Source organism: Tigriopus californicus, chromosome 4 (assembly GCF_007210705.1).
Source record: "Tigriopus californicus strain San Diego chromosome 4, Tcal_SD_v2.1, whole genome shotgun sequence".
NCBI classification, from domain to species: domain Eukaryota; kingdom Metazoa; phylum Arthropoda; class Copepoda; order Harpacticoida; family Harpacticidae; genus Tigriopus; species Tigriopus californicus.
In genome coordinates, this window is record NC_081443.1 from 376337 (window position 1) to 395638 (window position 19302).

General features: G+C 44.2%; 3 protein-coding genes across 4 annotated transcripts in view; 1 reads left to right on the forward strand and 2 right to left on the reverse strand.

Moving 5' to 3' along the window:
* Positions 1-84: 84 nt before the first annotated feature.
* Positions 85-4601, reverse strand: LOC131878989 (uncharacterized). Of its 2 annotated transcripts, none has more exons than XM_059225174.1 (7): positions 4325-4601; positions 3644-3789; positions 3509-3578; positions 3045-3355; positions 956-1042; positions 522-558; positions 85-441 (listed from the first exon to the last, which is right to left on the reverse strand). In XM_059225174.1, the coding sequence occupies exons 1-7, from the start codon at positions 4374-4376 to the stop codon at positions 293-295; spliced, it is 852 nt and encodes a 283-aa protein (XP_059081157.1). In that variant the 5' UTR covers positions 4377-4601; the 3' UTR covers positions 85-292. The 2 variants fall into 2 exon arrangements, with proteins under 2 accessions (XP_059081157.1, XP_059081156.1); XM_059225173.1 differs by having other exon boundaries at positions 3509-3581.
* A 278-nt stretch (positions 4602-4879) lies between these two features.
* On the reverse strand, positions 4880-15507 carry LOC131878988 (UBX domain-containing protein 6-like). The gene is made up of 8 exons (XM_059225172.1): positions 15035-15507; positions 12612-13199; positions 12438-12531; positions 11188-11430; positions 9027-9209; positions 7373-7587; positions 5355-5484; positions 4880-5267 (listed from the first exon to the last, which is right to left on the reverse strand). The coding sequence occupies exons 2-8, from the start codon at positions 12830-12832 to the stop codon at positions 4989-4991; spliced, it is 1365 nt and encodes a 454-aa protein (XP_059081155.1). The 5' UTR covers positions 12833-13199; positions 15035-15507; the 3' UTR covers positions 4880-4988.
* Positions 15508-18520: 3013 nt separating this feature from the next.
* The window catches only part of LOC131879551 (uncharacterized), a 4258-nt gene continuing 3476 nt past the window's right edge, over positions 18521-19302 (forward strand). Inside the window, exon 1 of the mRNA XM_059225907.1 lies at positions 18521-19197. Within this exon, the coding sequence (XP_059081890.1) occupies positions 19165-19197 (33 nt within the window). The 5' untranslated portion in view covers positions 18521-19164. The remainder of the gene's footprint in view (positions 19198-19302) is intronic.

A 19302-nucleotide genomic window follows, 5' to 3' on the forward strand; every position in this document is an offset into this window, starting at 1 on the left:
CCCTCACCTGGCCTTCTGAAACAACTAGAACGTAAGTAATTTCATGAATATACTGTTTTTTAGTATAATGAAGCAAAGCCTTGGTCCAAGTGTTTCAAATCATTCGTATTTAACACGTCTTCAGTGTCTACCAATTCAAAAACTGGATTCTTCCGATAAAAGAACGAATTCATGGACATTGCTTGAGTTCGGGCACAATGATTAGGTTAACAAGAAACCGAGAGTAGATTATCGAAGTGAAGAGCTTACACCCTGTTGGACAATTCATCCAATTTGGGCTTTTTATGGTGATTTATTCCAGCAAATCTGACGGAAGCGTGGGTTGGTTCAATGTTTTGGAAGAAGAGAATGGATATTCCTTCTTCTTCTTGAGTGATAATGGTTTCATTACGGTGGCCTTCATCTCGAAAATCGACCATCCATCATTGCCACTTAATCCATCTAGATTCAAGAGTCGAATGGAGAGAGGACCTTTTTTGCTGCTTCCATGGAAAGCCTTTGATTTATGGACATATACTCACCGAATTTTAACAGCCCTCCATCCTTCAGCGAGTTCATCTAAAAGTTGGAGAACAGAGTCAAAGCGGCTCGTTGAATATTTAAAGCCCAAAAATTATCAGATCTCAATCCTCAGGGAGAGAAAATTTCTTTGACTAAGGTTGGAAACCGAGACCGACCCAGACCATTTCCTAGACTGGAAAACTTGGTCACATTACCATGGGATAGACCCTTGCAAGGGACCTTGCCGAGATCCTTCTCATGTCTGCGTATTACTCTACTTTAGACTAAAATCTGCCAGAACAAATATCAGATTGCTGGTGAAGAAATTCCTGACAAGACTGTGCCAAATTTCTATATCAAAGGCCACAAACTCCTATCTTAAAGGCAGATGAGGATCTCTCTTGTACCCCAGGCCAAGAATATCTCCCCAATGTCATTTCAGCCTTTTGATTACCATCATTCTAATGCCAGGAGCTTCGCTGCCCAAAGTCTTGGGTCCATCCTGCTGTGGAACATCTTCCTGAGACATTGGACCATAGATCTGAAAGAGAGAAGCACACAGACACAAATAAAGCGATATCTTTTCTGACCAGGCCAAAATGCCCACCTTAATGGAGTCAATTTGGTTGAATGTGAAGTTGCTGTACAGTATTTGTCTTGCCCATCAAGCACACAAAGTCACGTTTTTTGACCAACTGAAATGTCAGATTTGGCGGTCCAAAAGTTGTGGAACAATGACATGTCTAGTGAATTCGATTTGTGGTTTGGAGCCTTGATTAAACGTAGGAAATGACTCCCAGACGAACGCTTAAAGCAAGTTGGATCAATTTCGAATGTATCCTTAATCCGACAACTTCGTTGTAGCTTGAAAAAGTTTGCCTCGCAGTTTGCAGAAAAATGTCGATGAAATCTAACTTTTGGCACACCACGAGGCGACTTTAGATGCACTCCCACTCTGCTGACAATGGTTCTAACCCTCGTTTGGTATTCTGTCCAACTTCATTGAAAATTATTGTTGACACTGACTTCTGGCACTTCTCATTGGTTGGGCCTGATAAGCAGAGCCTGAGACAAGAACTGAAACCACGAAATATTTACAAGCAACTGCGTATTTGAAGCTTTTTCCATGGAACAGAGACCATTTCAGAAGTGTGATCATTGCTTCGCTTGCAGAGTAGACAACAAAATGGGACCGATGGAACAATTTATTCAAGTCTCAGTCTCTATTTTGGAAAGCTGATCGGAAGAGAGGCACAACATTGATACACAAATATTTTCTAACGAAAATGCGGCTTGGTAGCATTAAATGAGATATCATTGCTTGATGTTACTAAGATGAAAAACCTATGACATGAAGGATTTTGAAATGCCATCCAAGTATTTCAATTTGTTCTCAAATGTACCACAGGAACATTATATTTGGATCTATGGCAACCTCACATTAGAGCTGCTACTCTATCAATTAAAAAAAAAGTTACAGTTTGTTCTCAACGAGTCTTGTTCAATCTATGACTGTCTGAAGTAAGTAAGTAAATGTGAGGTCTCTGAGTTCACGTGCCAGTGACTGTCCAAACTTTTGACGGCCTGTGCTTGGTTGTCTGGTTTAGGTTCAGTCGAGTACTGTTGTAGTGTATACGACGATGAGAAAGGTCCCTAAACACAGTGGATGAGGCCTTAATTATGTCAGACGTGCCGAGATGAAGCTTTCTACTAATGGGGTCCCAACTGAGAAATCTCATGGTAGGCCAAGAATGCAATTTGCTTGTTCAAACACTCCGAACCGAGATGACCTTGACCCTGAAGACTAACAACTTCATTACAGCAATTCCAAGCCAAAAATTGGGCCAGCTCAGGATTCGAGAAAGGCAGACCTCCAATCATTCCATTATGGCTTTGATCTGCATCTTCAGTGGGAAGGGACCTAGGGATCCTGGGACGTCAATGGATTTCCACATTGGCAAGCAATCGAGAACGTCGATCGCATTACCGGTTAAGGACCATTTCCTCCAAACTATCCTACAACACCAGGGACTTTTTCGGCTTCTAACGCACCTAATGCATCCCCAATCCAAGTTGACGTAAGGCAGTTGCAAACATGGGCTTGCCTGGGTGTTTTTTTTTGCTCATGATTTTGGGACAGTTTCGCTTTTGGATCCAATCTAAGGCTCACTGCCTCTGGCATGGAACAATGGTTCCTGGGAATTTGATTCAGAATTGCACTTTGAGCCAATCCGGTCGTGATGGGATCTCAGTGTTCACGCACGGTAGAACTTTGTCGAATCGTAACTTGGAAAACTCGTGCTCCAGACATTCCAGAGTGGAACAAGCCAAGGATTCAAACTTCTTGTCATGGTTCAAAACCCGGGCCAAAGAGGCTCTAGTCTGCACCAAAATTTATACACCATTTCAATTCATCTGGAATCTCTTGGCCAGGTTTTGAAGAGCCCACCAAGTGAAACAGGTTGGTAAGTCGTTCCATTGGATCGACCCAATAAGAAACACCTCGGAACAATTTGGACCAAGAGGTACCAATTCATTATTACCTCGCGCATAAGTTCTCGTTTGTTGCCAGCGCTATTGACGTCTTGAGAACCTTGGGCAAAGTCCTCATAGCCTTGTCTTTCCATTAACCCAAGGGATTCGCGGCCCTTGGTGTTGGTCCACTCGGGTCCATTTTTGGATCCCTCCACTTCGGCCCTATCAAGTCCGGTATCCAGCCCAACTGAAAACTCCGAAACAATCCCACCACCACCACGCAGACCATTCCGATCCAAGAAAGGAACACTCTGGGGTTTTTTGGAACGAGGAATCGTTCCACTAATGACTTTTCTGGTGGCGAGCGATGGTCCAATAGCTGCAATAAACCAAAGCAGAACTTTCAATTGAGACAGGATTAAGGCAATTCCAAGTGAGCGAGTACGACCAAAGAGAAAAGCGGTGTAAATTGTGGCTCCTCCAGAGCCCAGGCGTGAGCCCTAAGGCTGGAACATCAGGGAGCCTCACTCACCCATTGGCAGGGTGTCTAATTTAAAGATGGGATCCACATTCTCACCGAGGCTGTCAACAAAGCTGCTGTCCTGCTGGGGTTTGGATAAAGAAGTCAATCAGCGATGCCCAATGGATTTATTTGTGCTCAGCTCACATCTCGAAGATTGTTGGAAACTCTTCTGACACCAAGGGGGTCCATGACCCAGATCTGCACATCCTCATCCCCAACCAGCCCATCGTCACTTTGAAGGGAAATGGATCCGGGCAGCCTCGCGGAGGACACTTCAGACGGTCCTAATCCTAATATAAAGAGAACTCTCACTCGTCGAACGAACCCAGACTGGAAGAACATTGGCACACGATGATATGGGAGTTGTCTAGCATAAACGGGCCCAAACTTCGCAAAGCTGTGCGATAGTTTCATTCATTCAGGGGACAAGCCTTCGAGTAAAATCATGCTTTACGAGGGACCATGGAGCCTAATCCCAAGTGTTAGTTTTCCCAATATATCTCGGCCAAATGGCACCAACTTCAACTGGCACCATGCTCATCCATGGCATTGTTCTTTTGAAAGACGAACATTATTATTTGTGTGGTTGGCGGTTGTTCAGGGGCCAAAGGATTTGAGCAGACAGGCTCACAACCAAGTTCTGAAATGAACAAGCCATTAAGGGTTGATGTGGGCGGGCAAACCAACCAAGCAGGCTGGATCTTCTCCTTCCATCCCTTTTCGCTCCCAAATATGAGATATAAGCACGGTGTGCCAGAGAATGGGAAGGCATATTTCTAAGGAGACAGTTCAACGGTTATGGCTGTTGCGTTGCTTCAGGGTTACCTGTTCCAACAAAGATGGCGATAACCACCCAACAACCCACGAGGATCCACATTCGAATTCACTCCCGAGATTGCTCTTTTCATAAATATTTTCTGGGGTGGATGGTGTTTTGGTGCTGATCTCGGAGAGTAGTCAACTACTACAGTAGAGACCTAATGCTGTCAGCTCCAAGTCAAATCTGTTGTTCCCGCAGAACGTCTAGCGGCACTCCTTAAAATACGTGTTCCTTATAACCCTCCACTCACTTTCGGAAGTGCATTGGTCTGTTGCCGGTGTAAACTTTGTGATGCGAAGTGGATAGTAAGTAGGATGTTTTATTCTTGTCAGTGTGTGGGAGCTGGTAATGCATCCATTCTTGGAAGCGAGAAGTGTTGCCGTCTCTTTTCACCGTTAGCAAACCTCATTTAATTTCACCTTAACGTCCTGGGATCCTTCATTCCTTCCCAAATCCACACTTGCCGCCACGTTATGAACCCGTGCTTGACGCAGCCTCTAGGGATTATCGCTCTATTGTAACAGTTGGCTGGCAGACGGGGAAAAAGGATTAGACGTCTCTCTCTCTCGAAGTCAAGATTATATTTCAGAAATAAACCAACCCACATCAAGACGGATTTCATCAACGTAAAATGTAAATCATAATGTTGGATTTCGTAAAATGGAATCATCACATTTCATCTGCTAAAAGGCGCACCTCCACTTTGAGGTACGTGGCGTTCTCGCCGATCTGCGCTTTGACCTCTTCCGCCACTTCAGGGTGCCAAGCAAAGGTCATCAACGAAGATGGGATCAGTTCCAGGTCCATTAAAGTCTTGTCGTAGTCCCCTTGCTCCAGACGATGTCCACCGGATCCGGCCTCGTACAACACAAAAGGCAGAGGATGCTCCAGACATTCGGCAACAAAATCATGGATCGCCCGGTACTTCTCGTACACCGAAAAAGTGCCCTAGAAATAGGTTCCAATTTCAAATTGGGGTTGCGCAAAAAAAACAATAGGAACTGCTGACAAGCAGAAACATGGAACAACACTCACTTGGATCACCATTCCGTTGGGGAATCGAACTCTGATCAAGGAATATCGATATTTTCGTCTCTCACGTTGTTGCTCTCGTTCTCGCATGGCTTTGGTTCGCAGCATTCCTTCGCGTTCCAGGTTCTCGGTTCTAAAAGTGAACAAAAACCAATGGGTCCATTGTGTTAGTCCCAGTTCTCTTTACAAATTCCCAATGAAACTTGCGGGTTTTTTTTTCTCGAACAAATGGAAAATCTGCGCATATATTTTTTGTTGTCTGAGAGAACCTGGTTAGAGACAGAATGTGAGAAAGTGTTACATTACAGCCATGTCCTTCAAAACACGGAGAAATGATCAATTTGAAATGCACAAATTGGTTTTTGAACTGAAAACTCGCTGCATGCGGCAATATGAGAATTTCGTAATTTGCCTGCACAGGCTGATGCAAAATGTATTTACGTGGAATAGTTCTTGCAAATCATTACTTTGATTGCATCGTATTTTTGATCCATTTTCATCCTGCAAAATGCATTCTGAGATAAGAGGAACTTACTCGTAGTTTCAAAATAGCTTAAAATACTGCCGAGGATGTTGCGACTCAGTCCTCTGGTTCTTTTTTTCTCACTGAGGGCATTTTTGGTGCAGAACTCCAAGACAAAAACCAGTCCAGCTTCATTTAAAATTGTCAGTCTTTTGTTCAAGTAACGATGCCGAAAGACAAATCTAAACACCAGTACAAACAATATGTCGGACAAGCATTAACATATTTGGACCATCTTCTCTCATGATGATTGTAAGGGTTCGTTTCCAACGGGATTTTGAACCAGATTCTTGGCAACAGACAGAACATTATTGAAACAAATGAGAATTGCCACTCCTCGCTAATGACTTCCATTCATTCAGAATGTTGTTCTTCTCCATGGCCTCAGATCGTTCTTACCAGCATTTCGCTGGCCTCCTCTCAAGGTCCATGATGACCAACCCAAGTCCATAGCATCATGGGGACAGAAACAACACTAAATCGAGGGCCATTCTTGCTCCTGACAAAGCGTGTCATTGTGAGAGCCCACTGACTTTTTTCTTTATGACGGTTCGTTCTAGCCTAGGGTTGGGTCGAGTCCGGTAAAAGTCGTGTCCTCGTGAAAGTCTTTTATTTTTATTTTTTCACTTTTATCAAACTGGGCCTTCCGGACTCTGTGTGTCCCCAGGACAACCCACTCCACACCCGGACCCCTCGGCACCCAGCAGAAAACGATCGTCATTGCTCCCCTAAACCAGGCTAAGTCAAGCACCTTTCAAAGGCAAGTTTATTACAAGGCCAATTCATTTTTGAGTAAAGTCTGATTTCCGACGAAATTCACTGAAAACACGAAAATGTATTCTAACGAGTCCTTTTTCGAGCTCCTTCAAAAAGACTCGAATCTCTCTCAGTGTGAATACTCAGAAGTGCCCTCAGGCTTGCATAAGTTCCAGCCAGGACTGTGCAATTCACAATGTGAGGGTCCTCCTTACTTAAAGCAAATCTCGCATTCAAACTCGTTGTTGAAGTCATCACGGAATGTCCAAAACTTTGAGTGGACTTGAGCGTCTTAAGGACGCTGCAATTCCAAAGTTAGCGGGTCATTCCCCAGGTTTCTATAGCAGAGAAGAGCATTGAAAACTTTTTCAAACTCAATCTCAGTTCATCACACGGTTAGGCGATAACACCAACCCACTAGGTTGTTAGGGCTACTACTTTCAGTAGGTGCGAGGATGGTTACTTTCTTACACCCAAGTGTAAAAACATTGCTGAAACATAGTATTGTGAAGCCTAGTCTTTCGCAGTGGGCGTCGTGCACAAGTACGTTCTAATCATTTAGCATCGGCATTGGTCTTCAAATGAGGCTAAAATACAAACAGCGCTCAAAGAACTGGAGGCAAGATTTGTGAAATTATGAAGAGGAAGCCAAATCCTTTGAATAACCTCGCTAGTCTCGTGTCTTTTAGTCTTTCGGCCTCGCAACACCGCTCGTCAATCTCTCATTGTCATGTTTACTTACAATGCTTGCTGCTCTTTCCGAATCTCATCCACGCCCACCGAGAAGAAATCGGGCGGAAGTGTAAATTTCCTGGCCGCTTGAGCGGGCATCAGGACCCGTAGACCCCGATCGAGTTCCGCTCGAATGGGCTCGCTCGAGAGCAAGGCATCCTTCAGCAAGGACAAAGTCTCGAGTTGCTCATCGTTGACGCGCTCCGAGGAGAACACCCAAAACTCCTGGAATGAATAAAGGCGCCCCCCAAACAAGGGAAAAAGGATTAATATCAGAACACTTCATCACATTCAAACTGGAACACTCGCACACCTAAGGCTGGCAGCCTTGCATTGTTCGTGGCAACAAAAGGAGCTCTGTACAGCTCAAAGAGACACCCTTCCTTACTTACTTTCTCTTCCAACAATCAGCCATGCAACAAAAAGGAAAGAAGACCCTCTCTTAACCCAGCGTTCATTTGCTTGGCAAGCCTTTCACAAAAATGCATTCTACTATATGTACAGGGCGTATCTAAAGTATGGGCACTCATAAACATTTCTGAAACTGTGAAAACATTACTTTTATTTCGTCTCGCTGCATAAATAACTGTTCTTGCCATTTCCTTCATAACTGCGTTGCATTTCCTCTGAATTCAGGGTGACGCTCTGACTTGAAACCCATTGGTTTCTGTCCATGTGGTCCTGGGGAGCCTCGACCAATACCAGGCGTAGGCCACACATCGAGGCACTGAAGGACAAATTCCCGAATTCACCGGACGACGTCGGCAAAGCGATCAAATAAATATGAACAGCGAGAAAGTATCGCGATGAAAAAGGTATATCATATACTTTGAAACACACTTGAAGACTATCGTAAAAACATTTTTAGTTCAGCACATTCTTTTCCAGCTTAGACATCTTGCTCTCAAATTTTTAAAATCAGTTGATCCAAGATTTAAAATGGTGAAAAGGTATTTTATGATTTGAAAATGATGCAAAGTAAGAAAAAAACAGTTCCAAATTTAAGAGCAAAATGGTCAAGCCCATCATCCGTAAAAGTGACAATATCTATTTTTACCCAAATAATGGCTTGGAGGATACGTGCACAACAAAAATGTCCTATTGTTAAAATATTTTTTCTTCTTCCTGAGAGCATCCTTATCCATGGGTGCACTTCTTATGACACAATCGCGGTCTTTTCTGATGCCGTGGTTAATGAGCTAGAGCCATGTTTGAGTACTCATACTTTAGCTTGGCCTTGTACGTTTATGACGATGGTATATCATCGATCTATGTCCGAGTATCAACAGTGTTCAGGATTATCCAGGAAGGACGACAACAACGATCACAACTATCTCTTTTGAACCAAAAAAATCTTCAGTTGACCGGACTGACAGCATTCTTCTGCCAAAGCTCAGCTAAAAAGTAAAAAGCAGTTTCTATCCAACGAGGGAGGAGAAACCCAGTCTTAAAAGAGGGGCGGGCTCCTGTGTCGAACAGAAAAAACGCAATGACCCAAAATGAGTTGGGCTGAGTTGGCAAAGACCAAGAAAGAAGCTTCTGACGTGGTCATGACTTATCGATCATGTCGTCCCCAAATCCCCTCATAAAGAGCACAACCCCAACGACATCAAGTCCATGGACAGACTATTTTTTGTGAACTTTTACCATCGAGAATCGCTTACCTGGTCATCAATGGTCATTGTTTCGAAGCCTGCAGCGTCAAGAAAGAGGTCGTGTCCCTCGATGGGAGCCACTTTCTCTTGGTAGACCTTATTGGTTTTGCGGATTTTGCGGAATTTCTCTTCGCTCGGGTCCTTGAGAATGTTGTCTATGTACTTGCATAGGGTATCCACGCAATTCTTGGCCTGGAAATTGGACGGAAACACAGCACATTGAGTACAAGGCTGGTGGGTTAGGCTTTTGGAAAGCATCTCACTATCGCCTTCTGCTACTCCTCCCCGTCATCATTTAGGGGACCATTGTCGAAGAGGATCGCATAAATCACCTATAAATCATTGCAAGGCGTTGCCTTTGGTGCCTTTCAATACCAGAGCTCTCTAAAACATTGGAGCATCCTATCGGAGCTTGTGCACACCAACTCTTAGAAAAAAAGCCAATCGGACGTCATAAGTAAAGGCTGCTGACTTGAGTGGATGGATACTTATCGAGTCATCAAATAATACCTTGAATCATCACTAACGAGGGAACATTGCTCACCATGGTCATCGTTCTCTTTCATTGCAGAGCCTTGTGAACAAATTGGATTGTCCAGTTGCATCCATGGTTGTTCCACGGATGGGAAGGGGCAGCAAATCCATTCAGAGTCAGTATTTCAATGCAACGAAGTAGGCCATTCTAGTTCGTCGATGGAAACATCACAATCTATAATTTGGTGCCATTACGCCATAGTGCACTCGGTCTTCGCTCCTCTATAAGTAATATCCTTCAAGAACTAGACTCAAGCCAAGCTCTTCATCAGATGGAATGTCGCCTGGTTTTCACTCGGGATAATTCCTTAATGGTCCTTTTTTGGAACTGCTAACGAGTTGGTCTCCAACCTGGCCAACTAACCACGGCCATAAGCCAGACAAATGGACCGAATCAATCCAAGTCCCAGACACAGACATGTGAATCCGTTCTCGATTGGAAAGATCGACCATGTTGGTGGGAAAACACGGGGATTCGCGGTTACTTGGTCTTATTAGTGGGACATTTAAATCAACAGTACGGATGGATACATCCTCGCTCTCGTGCTTTCTTGGGACATAAGGGGATGAGCCATCATGACAGGGCTTCTTAATCTTCATGATAGCCACACATGACCAACTCTATCTTAATGGGCACTTCCTACCAAAGGCTTTCCAAGTAATCTGGTTGATAACACTGGACGTGAGCCATATGGACGTTGTCTCAAGTTCCTGTTTGCTCCAAGCTAAATGTTGCCCGCGGTCCTCAAGGACACTAGGAGATTTCTCTGGCTCAATGTGAATGGAACATGTACGATCAGGGACTTTTGTTGCATGCATTTGCGACTGAAATGGAGCTCCAGTGCTATCCCACAAGAGTTCTTAGAAGTCCTCGTATTAATAATTAATAATCCATACTACACAAAGCTTTATTTCCTATCTGGAGTTTCCTTTCTCCAATTAGCAAAACCGGGGCAAAATGTTGCTTGTGAGTGAAATCATCTATGTTAAGCTTGGTGACTAAATTGAACAAAAAACATTGAATCCTGCTATCCAATCGGGCAGAAATTGTTGTGTTGTCTGTTTTCTAAATGCCATTCCACATTTCAGGTCGTCATAAATGAAATTTGGAGATGTTCAATCCACTTGTTTCTCCTGTCATGATAACCAAGAAGTAACGTCAAAAGGATGTGTACTCGACTTTCCCCTTGTCCAAATTAAAGAGCCACTTGTCGAACAAAGCAAATGATGTGAAAGGCTTTGTTTCACAATTCTTGCCTCTTCATCTTGTTTACCAAGTTGCTGTCTTATTTGTTTGAACTTGGATACTGGAAGCCAAGTTTTAGTCCCGCCACTAGAATCGCCAAAAACAGCCATTGTGATTACTCAACACTCAAGTTAGTTTGTCTGCATTGCCCTTGATGTTCGGGCATCTTTCTAGAGAGCACTTGTAAAAGTACTGCATCAAGTGTTTTGGCGGATCAAGGTCTTTCGCACAATAACCCAGAACGACCTCACTTGCTTCACCAAGTTGATGGGTCTTTTTGAGCAACAAACCAAAAGTTTCTCATCTTCTTTAGTCTAATTTTACCTTCAATTTAATTGGGCCACGATTAAAACCATACGCTTATTCATGCTGTTTGGGAGCCTCTCTTACCTTCTCGTCATCTTTGGCCATAGTGTGGATAATGAGACAAGCCGTGAGTGCTTTCTCATCCTCAAGTTGTTGGTAAAGGAAATCCTTGATCTTCTGTTTCATTTCCGCCTTGGGCAACACTTCCGGCCCGATCAGAGGGCAATGGAAATAGACTCCGGAACACACTAAGGTCGAGGGACCTTCCAATTCCACCACAGGCTTCTCGCTGTAAGTCTCACGCAACTTTTTCACTTCATCATCAATCTAATGGGGGAGGAAGGCATGGTAAGTAAAGTAAGTTGCCCGGAGAACGTAGCTCGAGGGACAGAGGGAAAAGGACCCTAAGTGGTTGGGGCCAAGTTATTTCCACGTGCCTACCCAGATATCCGACACAAAGCACAGCTTCTTTTCAATTTGAAAGAGAAAGTTTTTCTTTCGAGCTCGTTTTCTATCTAGGCAACTATTGGCCAGACCAAAATAACGAAGATTCATCTTCAACCAAAGACGTGAGAGCTACGACGAGATCAATCCAGTCTAGAAGTATCATGAATATCGCGGGGGTATTATAGTTTCCTTATTCCAGAGAAAAGCCTTTGCGGCTATCCTCGTTTCTTTTTATCCGAATACATTCAAGTTCGAACCCATTCATTTCAATGTGCCAACTTTGGTGTGATAGGAATGGGTATAACTCAAGAATTTGCGGTCCCAACATCATTCTGTCCTTGCATGTGACAAGTTCAAAGGGTAACTTTGCGTGAAATCGTGCTCTTGAACTTTCTTTTTTGTTTGAAATATGGTCCTTACACCTGGCCAGAGACAGATTGCACAGAAAGGCTTTCGTTAACAATTTCCCAGTCTGGTAGGGAAGAAATATTAAGGACTGGACGCCTGACTGTGATTAGGAAATCATACTGTCGAAGCAAAAGTGCACTATTCTCAATTAAAGCCATTGCCCATGACATTGCCAACCAATAATTACGGTTTTATCCTATTAATAACAACTTTGGTTTGCTTATTTCTCTAGATGATTGCTTTTATGAAAGATCGAGCAAAAACTGATCAATCTTTAGATGACTATTTCTACTCCGAATTCGCTATCGATGTCCAAATTAAGACGGGATTTCAACGGAGTTGTGTACCCTTGGCATTTTTGCTGCTATTGCAGTAGTGTGAATAGTTGCCGTTTAACAGAATGATATTCGACATCGGACGATTCCATGCTTTGCAACGGGTGATAGGGGTTGATATTTTTTCAATAATCTCCCACGTACCTTTTTCTCCTTCTCCAATTCCTTCATGGCTTGGGCACGGATCACGGCTTGAGAGCGCTTCTTGCTGAAATCCGTGCTTTGACTACTATCCAATCTGAATAGGCAAAAGAGGGTATGGTCTTGAGAACATTCAAAGGTTCTACGCTCAGAAAGCCTTTCCAACACTTGGCTCACCTGGACAAGGCCGCTTGAGCCGCTTGCTGCTGAGCTGCAGAGACCGTTTTAGGGCGGGATGGTCCCGCTACCGCCTGTGGGTCATTCTGAAAACGCTCCAAAGCTTGGGCTCGGCGAGCAGCTTCTCCGGACGTATCACCCAGTTTTTGACCAGGGCCGGCCATTTTGAATTTGGCCTCGGCCTTCTTCTTTTCGAAGAACTGCTTGATGGGGTTCGGCATTTTCCTTTTTACGTGAATACCTTATTTTATGACTAATGATAAGTATGCTTATCTTTGACTTAGAGGAGGAGAGAGGAGGAGGTCTCTATTTATACTTGAAATCGTGCTCTTTGGGCAATTTCAGCTCGGACATCGAGAGCCGCAAATCTTGGAGAACTTTCCGCCCCCCGGGGCTGAAGAAACGGTGAATGATGCGGGGCCCGTAGATTCGCCAAGCCAATATCACGAGCACTGTGTTACCCAAAAGAATCAGTGAGAACTCCCAAATTAACTTCCACTGGAAATCGGTCAGCTCAAGCTTCGTCACGAAATCACGCGATTCGGGTCCAAAAACGTCCCACACGGAAGAAAAATTCCCGGAGACCACCTATAAAAAAGATCATGCGCACATCAATTGACAATCAAAATCTTATCTGCTGGTTGTTTTAGTTGAATTTAATATACGGCAGAGCAAAGGTAAACACTTGTTCTCCAGCAAAGACCCCCAAATTTGAAATGACTACTACGTGTGGGAGTCCACCAGCCCCATTCTTTTTTTCTCAGGACATTGAATGAAGCGCATACACAACGCAATTATCAAATGCATCCACCATGGAATAAGACCTCTTAGAGACCTGAGACCCGAGACCGACACAAACTAAACCTCGGAACCATGGCCATCTGTGCGTTCCATCCGGAGCATCAACCCATCAAAAATTGCCGAGAGGGGTACGGGGCTATGGCGATTAACTTTGGATGAGCATTCGACTTATCAGGTGAATTTGGGTGCTACGCAGAGACAAACATTAAATTCAACTCGCATCGTGATCAATTCAAAATTTCAATTATCAGACAGGTTACGTCAAAAAATGGGAACGGTCATATTGTGAGCAGTTCTGACATGGCACTACCATCCTGACTCTTCCATCAGAATACCGTTGCCTAAACGTGTTGATATAAACCGAATTGAATGGCCAATTCAATCTCGGTAAAACGCAGTGGGACGGATCGGTTGCCTTCACTTATGCTCAATTGCTGCGGCTCAGTGGTACGTTTTGACTTTGACTTTGTTTCAAATTGCAGATGGACTGGTTCTGGATCGTCCAGCGTGCTCATCTACCGCAAAACTGATTGGCCGTGACCCGTGAGAGTAACCATCTTCAGTGGCACTAATGCAGATGGAATTTATTTCTTCGAAAATATCCCCAAAGAATCAACAAATTGACAAAATTTTAACCCTAAATGTAGGCCTGAGCTGAAAAACTCTAATGAATTCAGTGTTCATTATATCCCCCCTTTCTGATCATTAGATTTCAGAGACACATCGGAAAGCGGGTATAAATTCCAGGCTCGCTTTAGAAAAGACTTAATCGACAATGTTTCTAGTTCCATTTCCGGCAATTTGGGCCAAAGAATTTTGCCTCCCATCAAGCCCTGATTTCAACGTAATGAACCCCAGCATTTAGTCAATCTTTGTGGTCAAGGCTGGCTCTGTGAAGTCTCCCTGGAGCTTACCTAGAATCAAATTTTTTTTGACTCCATTCGGCGGCTTGTGCTTTCTTTCCAATGGGTATTCAGAAATTTAATGGCGAAAAAAGGGGATGGACTGAACGCTAAACTCATTAAAGCTTTGTCTTACATTTCTGGTTCAAATTTGTTGATTCCTAGAGGAGATATGGGCGAAAAAATAAATTCCCGGACTTTCTCCCCACCCTGTATGGCTTACTGCTTTATGGCCTAATGTCCGTCATGGTGGATGGAAGACCTGGAAACCCATTTGGATTTCTAAACTCTATAGGCCAGACGCCTGGCCGGATCGCAATCACTTTTTCACCCAGGTGAACTTCAATCCCCCTAAAGATTTGACGACGACTAAGGTCCAGACTCCTCCAGTTTCAGGACTCCCCCCGGTGCCAATCTATTCCGTAGCCCGTGTTCCGTATGGCCTCCTAGTCCTCGCCCTGAAACATGCCTCACACCTCGTCTCCTGACCAGACCGGCCCATGGATATCGGATGTCGGAATGAGAATTCCCTCACCCGCCCCATCTTGGGCAGGCCAGCCTTGATCTCGCCTCAGACCCCAATGGCCAATGGCCAATGGCCTCCTCAGGTACTCAGGTACTGACTGCCCTGGAGAGGAGGTATGGTCATGGGTGAAGTGAGCCTGATTGATTCATGCCTTCCCGCCAGCATGGATGGCTGGTTTTCCAAGGGGTGTGTACCTGTTCGGAAATGTCGTGAACCCACTCGGTGGAATGCTCGACCCAGTCCTGCAGACAATAGGCCCAATCCCAGGCCCAGGCGCGCCAAGCCACTAAAGCCGGCAGGCCCGAGGTGGTGGACGAGTCCCCCCAGGCGGCGGCCGAAGCAGCCTCTCCCGTGGCAGTGGCGCTCAACCACCAAGAGCCGTTAAAGTAAGGCACCAAAGCCGACATGTTGGTCCAGCCTGGACGAGTGAGTCGGACCATCCACGGCTAGGCGGGTCATACTGGCCGAGCTCCCCGCCCGCCGGACTGAAGGTGGGTGAGTCGGGCGTCCGGGTCCGATGAGGCGGTGCTGTAATCCAGTGATCGAGATCGGCTTAGGAATCTCCTCGGAATGTCTCAGTTGCCCTGGATTGTCTGGATTTGTCTGGATTTGTCGGATTTGTCGGGTTCGGTCCCAGCTCATTTAGGTTGACTTTAGTCACCACTCACTTGATCTCTCAACCTCAGGGTGGCGCAACCTTGGCGTTGCCAAACTGCCAAACCGAACAAAAGCCCTTGAGATGGCATAATTATGCTAGTTTTGTCTCAACACATAAGGAGTTGTCGACAAATTATTATTATTATTGTTTTTAGTGTGTCTTAGTAGCGTGAATATGAATATTATTTTTGAAGAAGGAATGACTTTGAAGGTTTTGATAATTCCATTATGCATGTCATGCCTGTTTGGGCAGTGCTAGGCGGTACTGAGACTGTTAGGATTTATTTTCATGCAATTTAATGAGGCAAAATCAAAACAGAGGTGCCCAGCCTACCTCCACCATGCTTTGATAAAATTTGGAAAAATTATTTCACAGGTTTGTAAGAGACAACAAAATTTCAATATCAAGCCTTGATAACAAAAGGTGCCAAGCGACACAAAAATTGAGATTTGCTTAAATTTTGCAACAAACCTTACTTGCTCATTGAAACTTTAGATTGCAGGTTGGTTGTGGATGTTTGTCTCTGCTCTTCTTCTTCATGATGATACAACGTCCAAGGCCAAATTCATATCAGAGCACTTGAATTTATCTCTTGTTTCAGTGTTACTCAAGCTTCAATGGTTCATGACGCAACCTTCCCAACAATACCAAAAACATAGCTAGTGTTTTTTAAGTAAAAATTCAGTAAGCCAGGCAGGACAGGCAAATGACTTATATGCAATAAATGAGTGGGCCAATGTGCAAAACATGATCCTAAATGGGAATAAAGCCAGTATCATGCCCTACTATTAAATCAAAAGGGAACTAGGTACTTAAATCAATAATGTTTGGATTTCAATTTCGCAAATTCAATTGGGCAGTCTCAATCAAGGATCTGGGAATCATAACAATGACAAACTTGTGGAATACATTGCGGTGTCAAAGGTAAGTGAGGCTTTCCAAACTTGTAGTTTGACAGTTCAGCAGCATCTAGAATGATTCCTCCATTTTGGGTCTAATGGCTGCCGGGGGTTTAAACACAATGGGAAAAGTTTCAAAAGATGTAGTGAAAGCCTGGGTGATTTAAACAATATTTAAGGAAAAGCTTCAATTGTTGGGAACATTATCTAGCCTGTAGCAGAGGTGCAAACACTACCTGATCTTTTGGGATTTTAATGTTGTATCTCTCGTTGTGCTCACCTCAGAAATAAAAATCTTAGCATCAATTTTAAAACCTGAATCACACGTGAAATACAATACATACTTGATAAGAAACTAGTAAATGGTTCAAAGTCCTCAGGGTTCATTCTCAAGGGTGACTTATTTTGCTTTTTGACCCACCCATCTTTTAGAGGAACTAAAATCAGGTGAAATCCGGGAATTCTTTGATTCAAGCAGCCTATTTTCATTTGACAAAAGATGTACCAATTGAAGAGATGTAAGATCTCCCGTGGAACCATTGTCAGCAATCTGATACTTTGGCGGTAAATTGACAATGCATAAAGAATTTGTTGGCTTTGACTTGAGATTTATGCACAGGCCAAATGGAAGTTTTGCTCTGACCCAAAGAATGATGCAAACATCACAGTAACAATTTTGGACAAGTGAATCTAACGCTTGGCATTGTGAATGACAATGTCTGCACAAATTGAATTCATTTTTATGCCCTTTTTTGTTGTCAAATGACCACAAGTGATGTACGTACCACTGCTTTGTCTAAAAAGTCCTTTTCATTCTCCTTTCCGTCCTCTCGTTGCGGACAAACAAACGTAAAAACACAAGAACATCCTCTAAGATGCCGGACTTTAATTTGGTATTTTTGCTGACCAACTTTGTGCTGATCTATTCATACGCAAAAAATACATCACTGTGCTGAGTAGACCACCGGGATCTAGGGACAGCCAGCTTACAAAAACACGACACAGAACTTCAGGCGATTTGACGAACAGTATTATATTATAATTTGTAAGTTTACGGTGAAAGCGTGCCTCTTTCCATCAAACATATCTGACATGTGGTAAATCGTTTGGAAAAGTGAACAGCTGAAGAAGAACCCGAGAGGGTGACCGTAAAGCTGCTTCGGAAATTACGAATGGGTGACAGGGTGATCGAAAGGGAGCTTGCTCGACAGAACAATCACAAAGCCTTCTGAAAGACTCTTCAACCCCCACAAGGCTAAAACTGCAAATACTTTCGACAACCAAATAAGGATAAACAGAGAGCTGTATATTGTATCCTTGTAGCATGCCAACAACTTTTGGTCATCATCTTTTTTATGTTGAACTCTGCTAAATAACTAAGAATAAAGTAGGAAAAGGTAATGATCTTTTTGGTGTGTTTTCGGGTAACTCGAATAGCATATGAACAAAAATATAAGTAAAAATAAGCCGCATTTGCTTTGTCGGCCAAAACTGGGTCCAGCGTCCTCTTTTCATGTCTATGAATTTCATACATTCGCTGAGAATGAGGACTGAAGAGGCCAGGCTGCCTCTGTTGGTGCCTGCCGCTTTATCCATGGGGAGGAGCTAGTGTTGCCAGAAAGAGATAACCAGACCACCAGAGAGCCATGGACATAAATGGCCTCAAGAGAAAAAGGGCAGATTTGAATTGAACCAATTGAGGAATGCATTAGAGAATGAGGTTGGTCGCGTTTCCACACACTATTCTGTAAATGTAGTGTGAGGGAATGGGCTTAGTTAATCTAAAGTTAAGATATACCGACTTGTAGGTGACTCTTATGGCTGTTAATGATGTCCGAGCATCCAGAATACCACACATTTCTGAAACGAGAAGCCTCTGTCCGTCCAAATGAATCCAATGAATGTTTTCATTGGCCGACGAAAGTAATTTCCTGGCCTCGCCAGCAGGCAGGCACCATTCTGACCAAGAAGAAAGTGTAGCTCGGAGCCAACCTGCAGCTCTCTCACTCTCTGAATGTTATTCTTAGCGTTGCCAAGTACTCTTCGGGGTGGGCAAAATTACCTTAAGTGGCTGCTTGGGAAACTCAATGTCCACGATAAAACTGGATAGGCTCCGACATTTCATGGATATTGGGAACTTAAATGTGCTTTACTCAAATCTGAGTCCTTAATCCGTCGTTTTACCCCATCTCATGATTCGAAGGCGAACTAGGGGCTGACAAGGGCGCGACTTTGGCCTATAAAGTGGCTAGTGAGTGGGCAACGCTAGTTGAGCTTTTGTTATTGTGATCCTACTCATTGTGAGAGAAATGAAAATTGTGAGCAAGCGATGGAGTGAGTGATCCGTGAGCCAAATACAACCAGATATTATTGACTCGTAGCGCGGTGAAGGCGAATCGAAAACGAGGACTGGCCACGAATATCGGCACGCGGTCTGATCTCGTATCTGGGCGATCGTGCGGGTGGTTAGTTCGATCCGGCCTGGGATTGCTCGATTGTGTGATTGCTTGATTGGTGGGCGGCCAGCATGAATAATGGCTTGGGCGGGCCTGCGGGGGTCCGGGGGGTTCGGGGGTTCGGCGGTGGTGTGTCAGATCCCGGATTGCACCACCACCCAAGGCGAGATCGAAGTGGAATTGAACCACTTCCTGGCCTCGTATTGTAGCATTTGCAAGAAGGATCGGGGCGGGAAATTGTGCGGGTGCGCCTTTCCGTGCTCGCTGACGTTTCGCTCGCAAATGCTCCTCAGATCCACGATCTGCTCCAAATGGAAAAACCCGCCAAACGAAAAACCATTCAGGTGAGACCCGCCTCGAAATGCAGGTTGCAGGATGGCCCCGGAAATAGAGCCGAAGCAACTCGAGGGGTTGGCCATGCATGACATCATATGTTGGGTTCCCCCCTC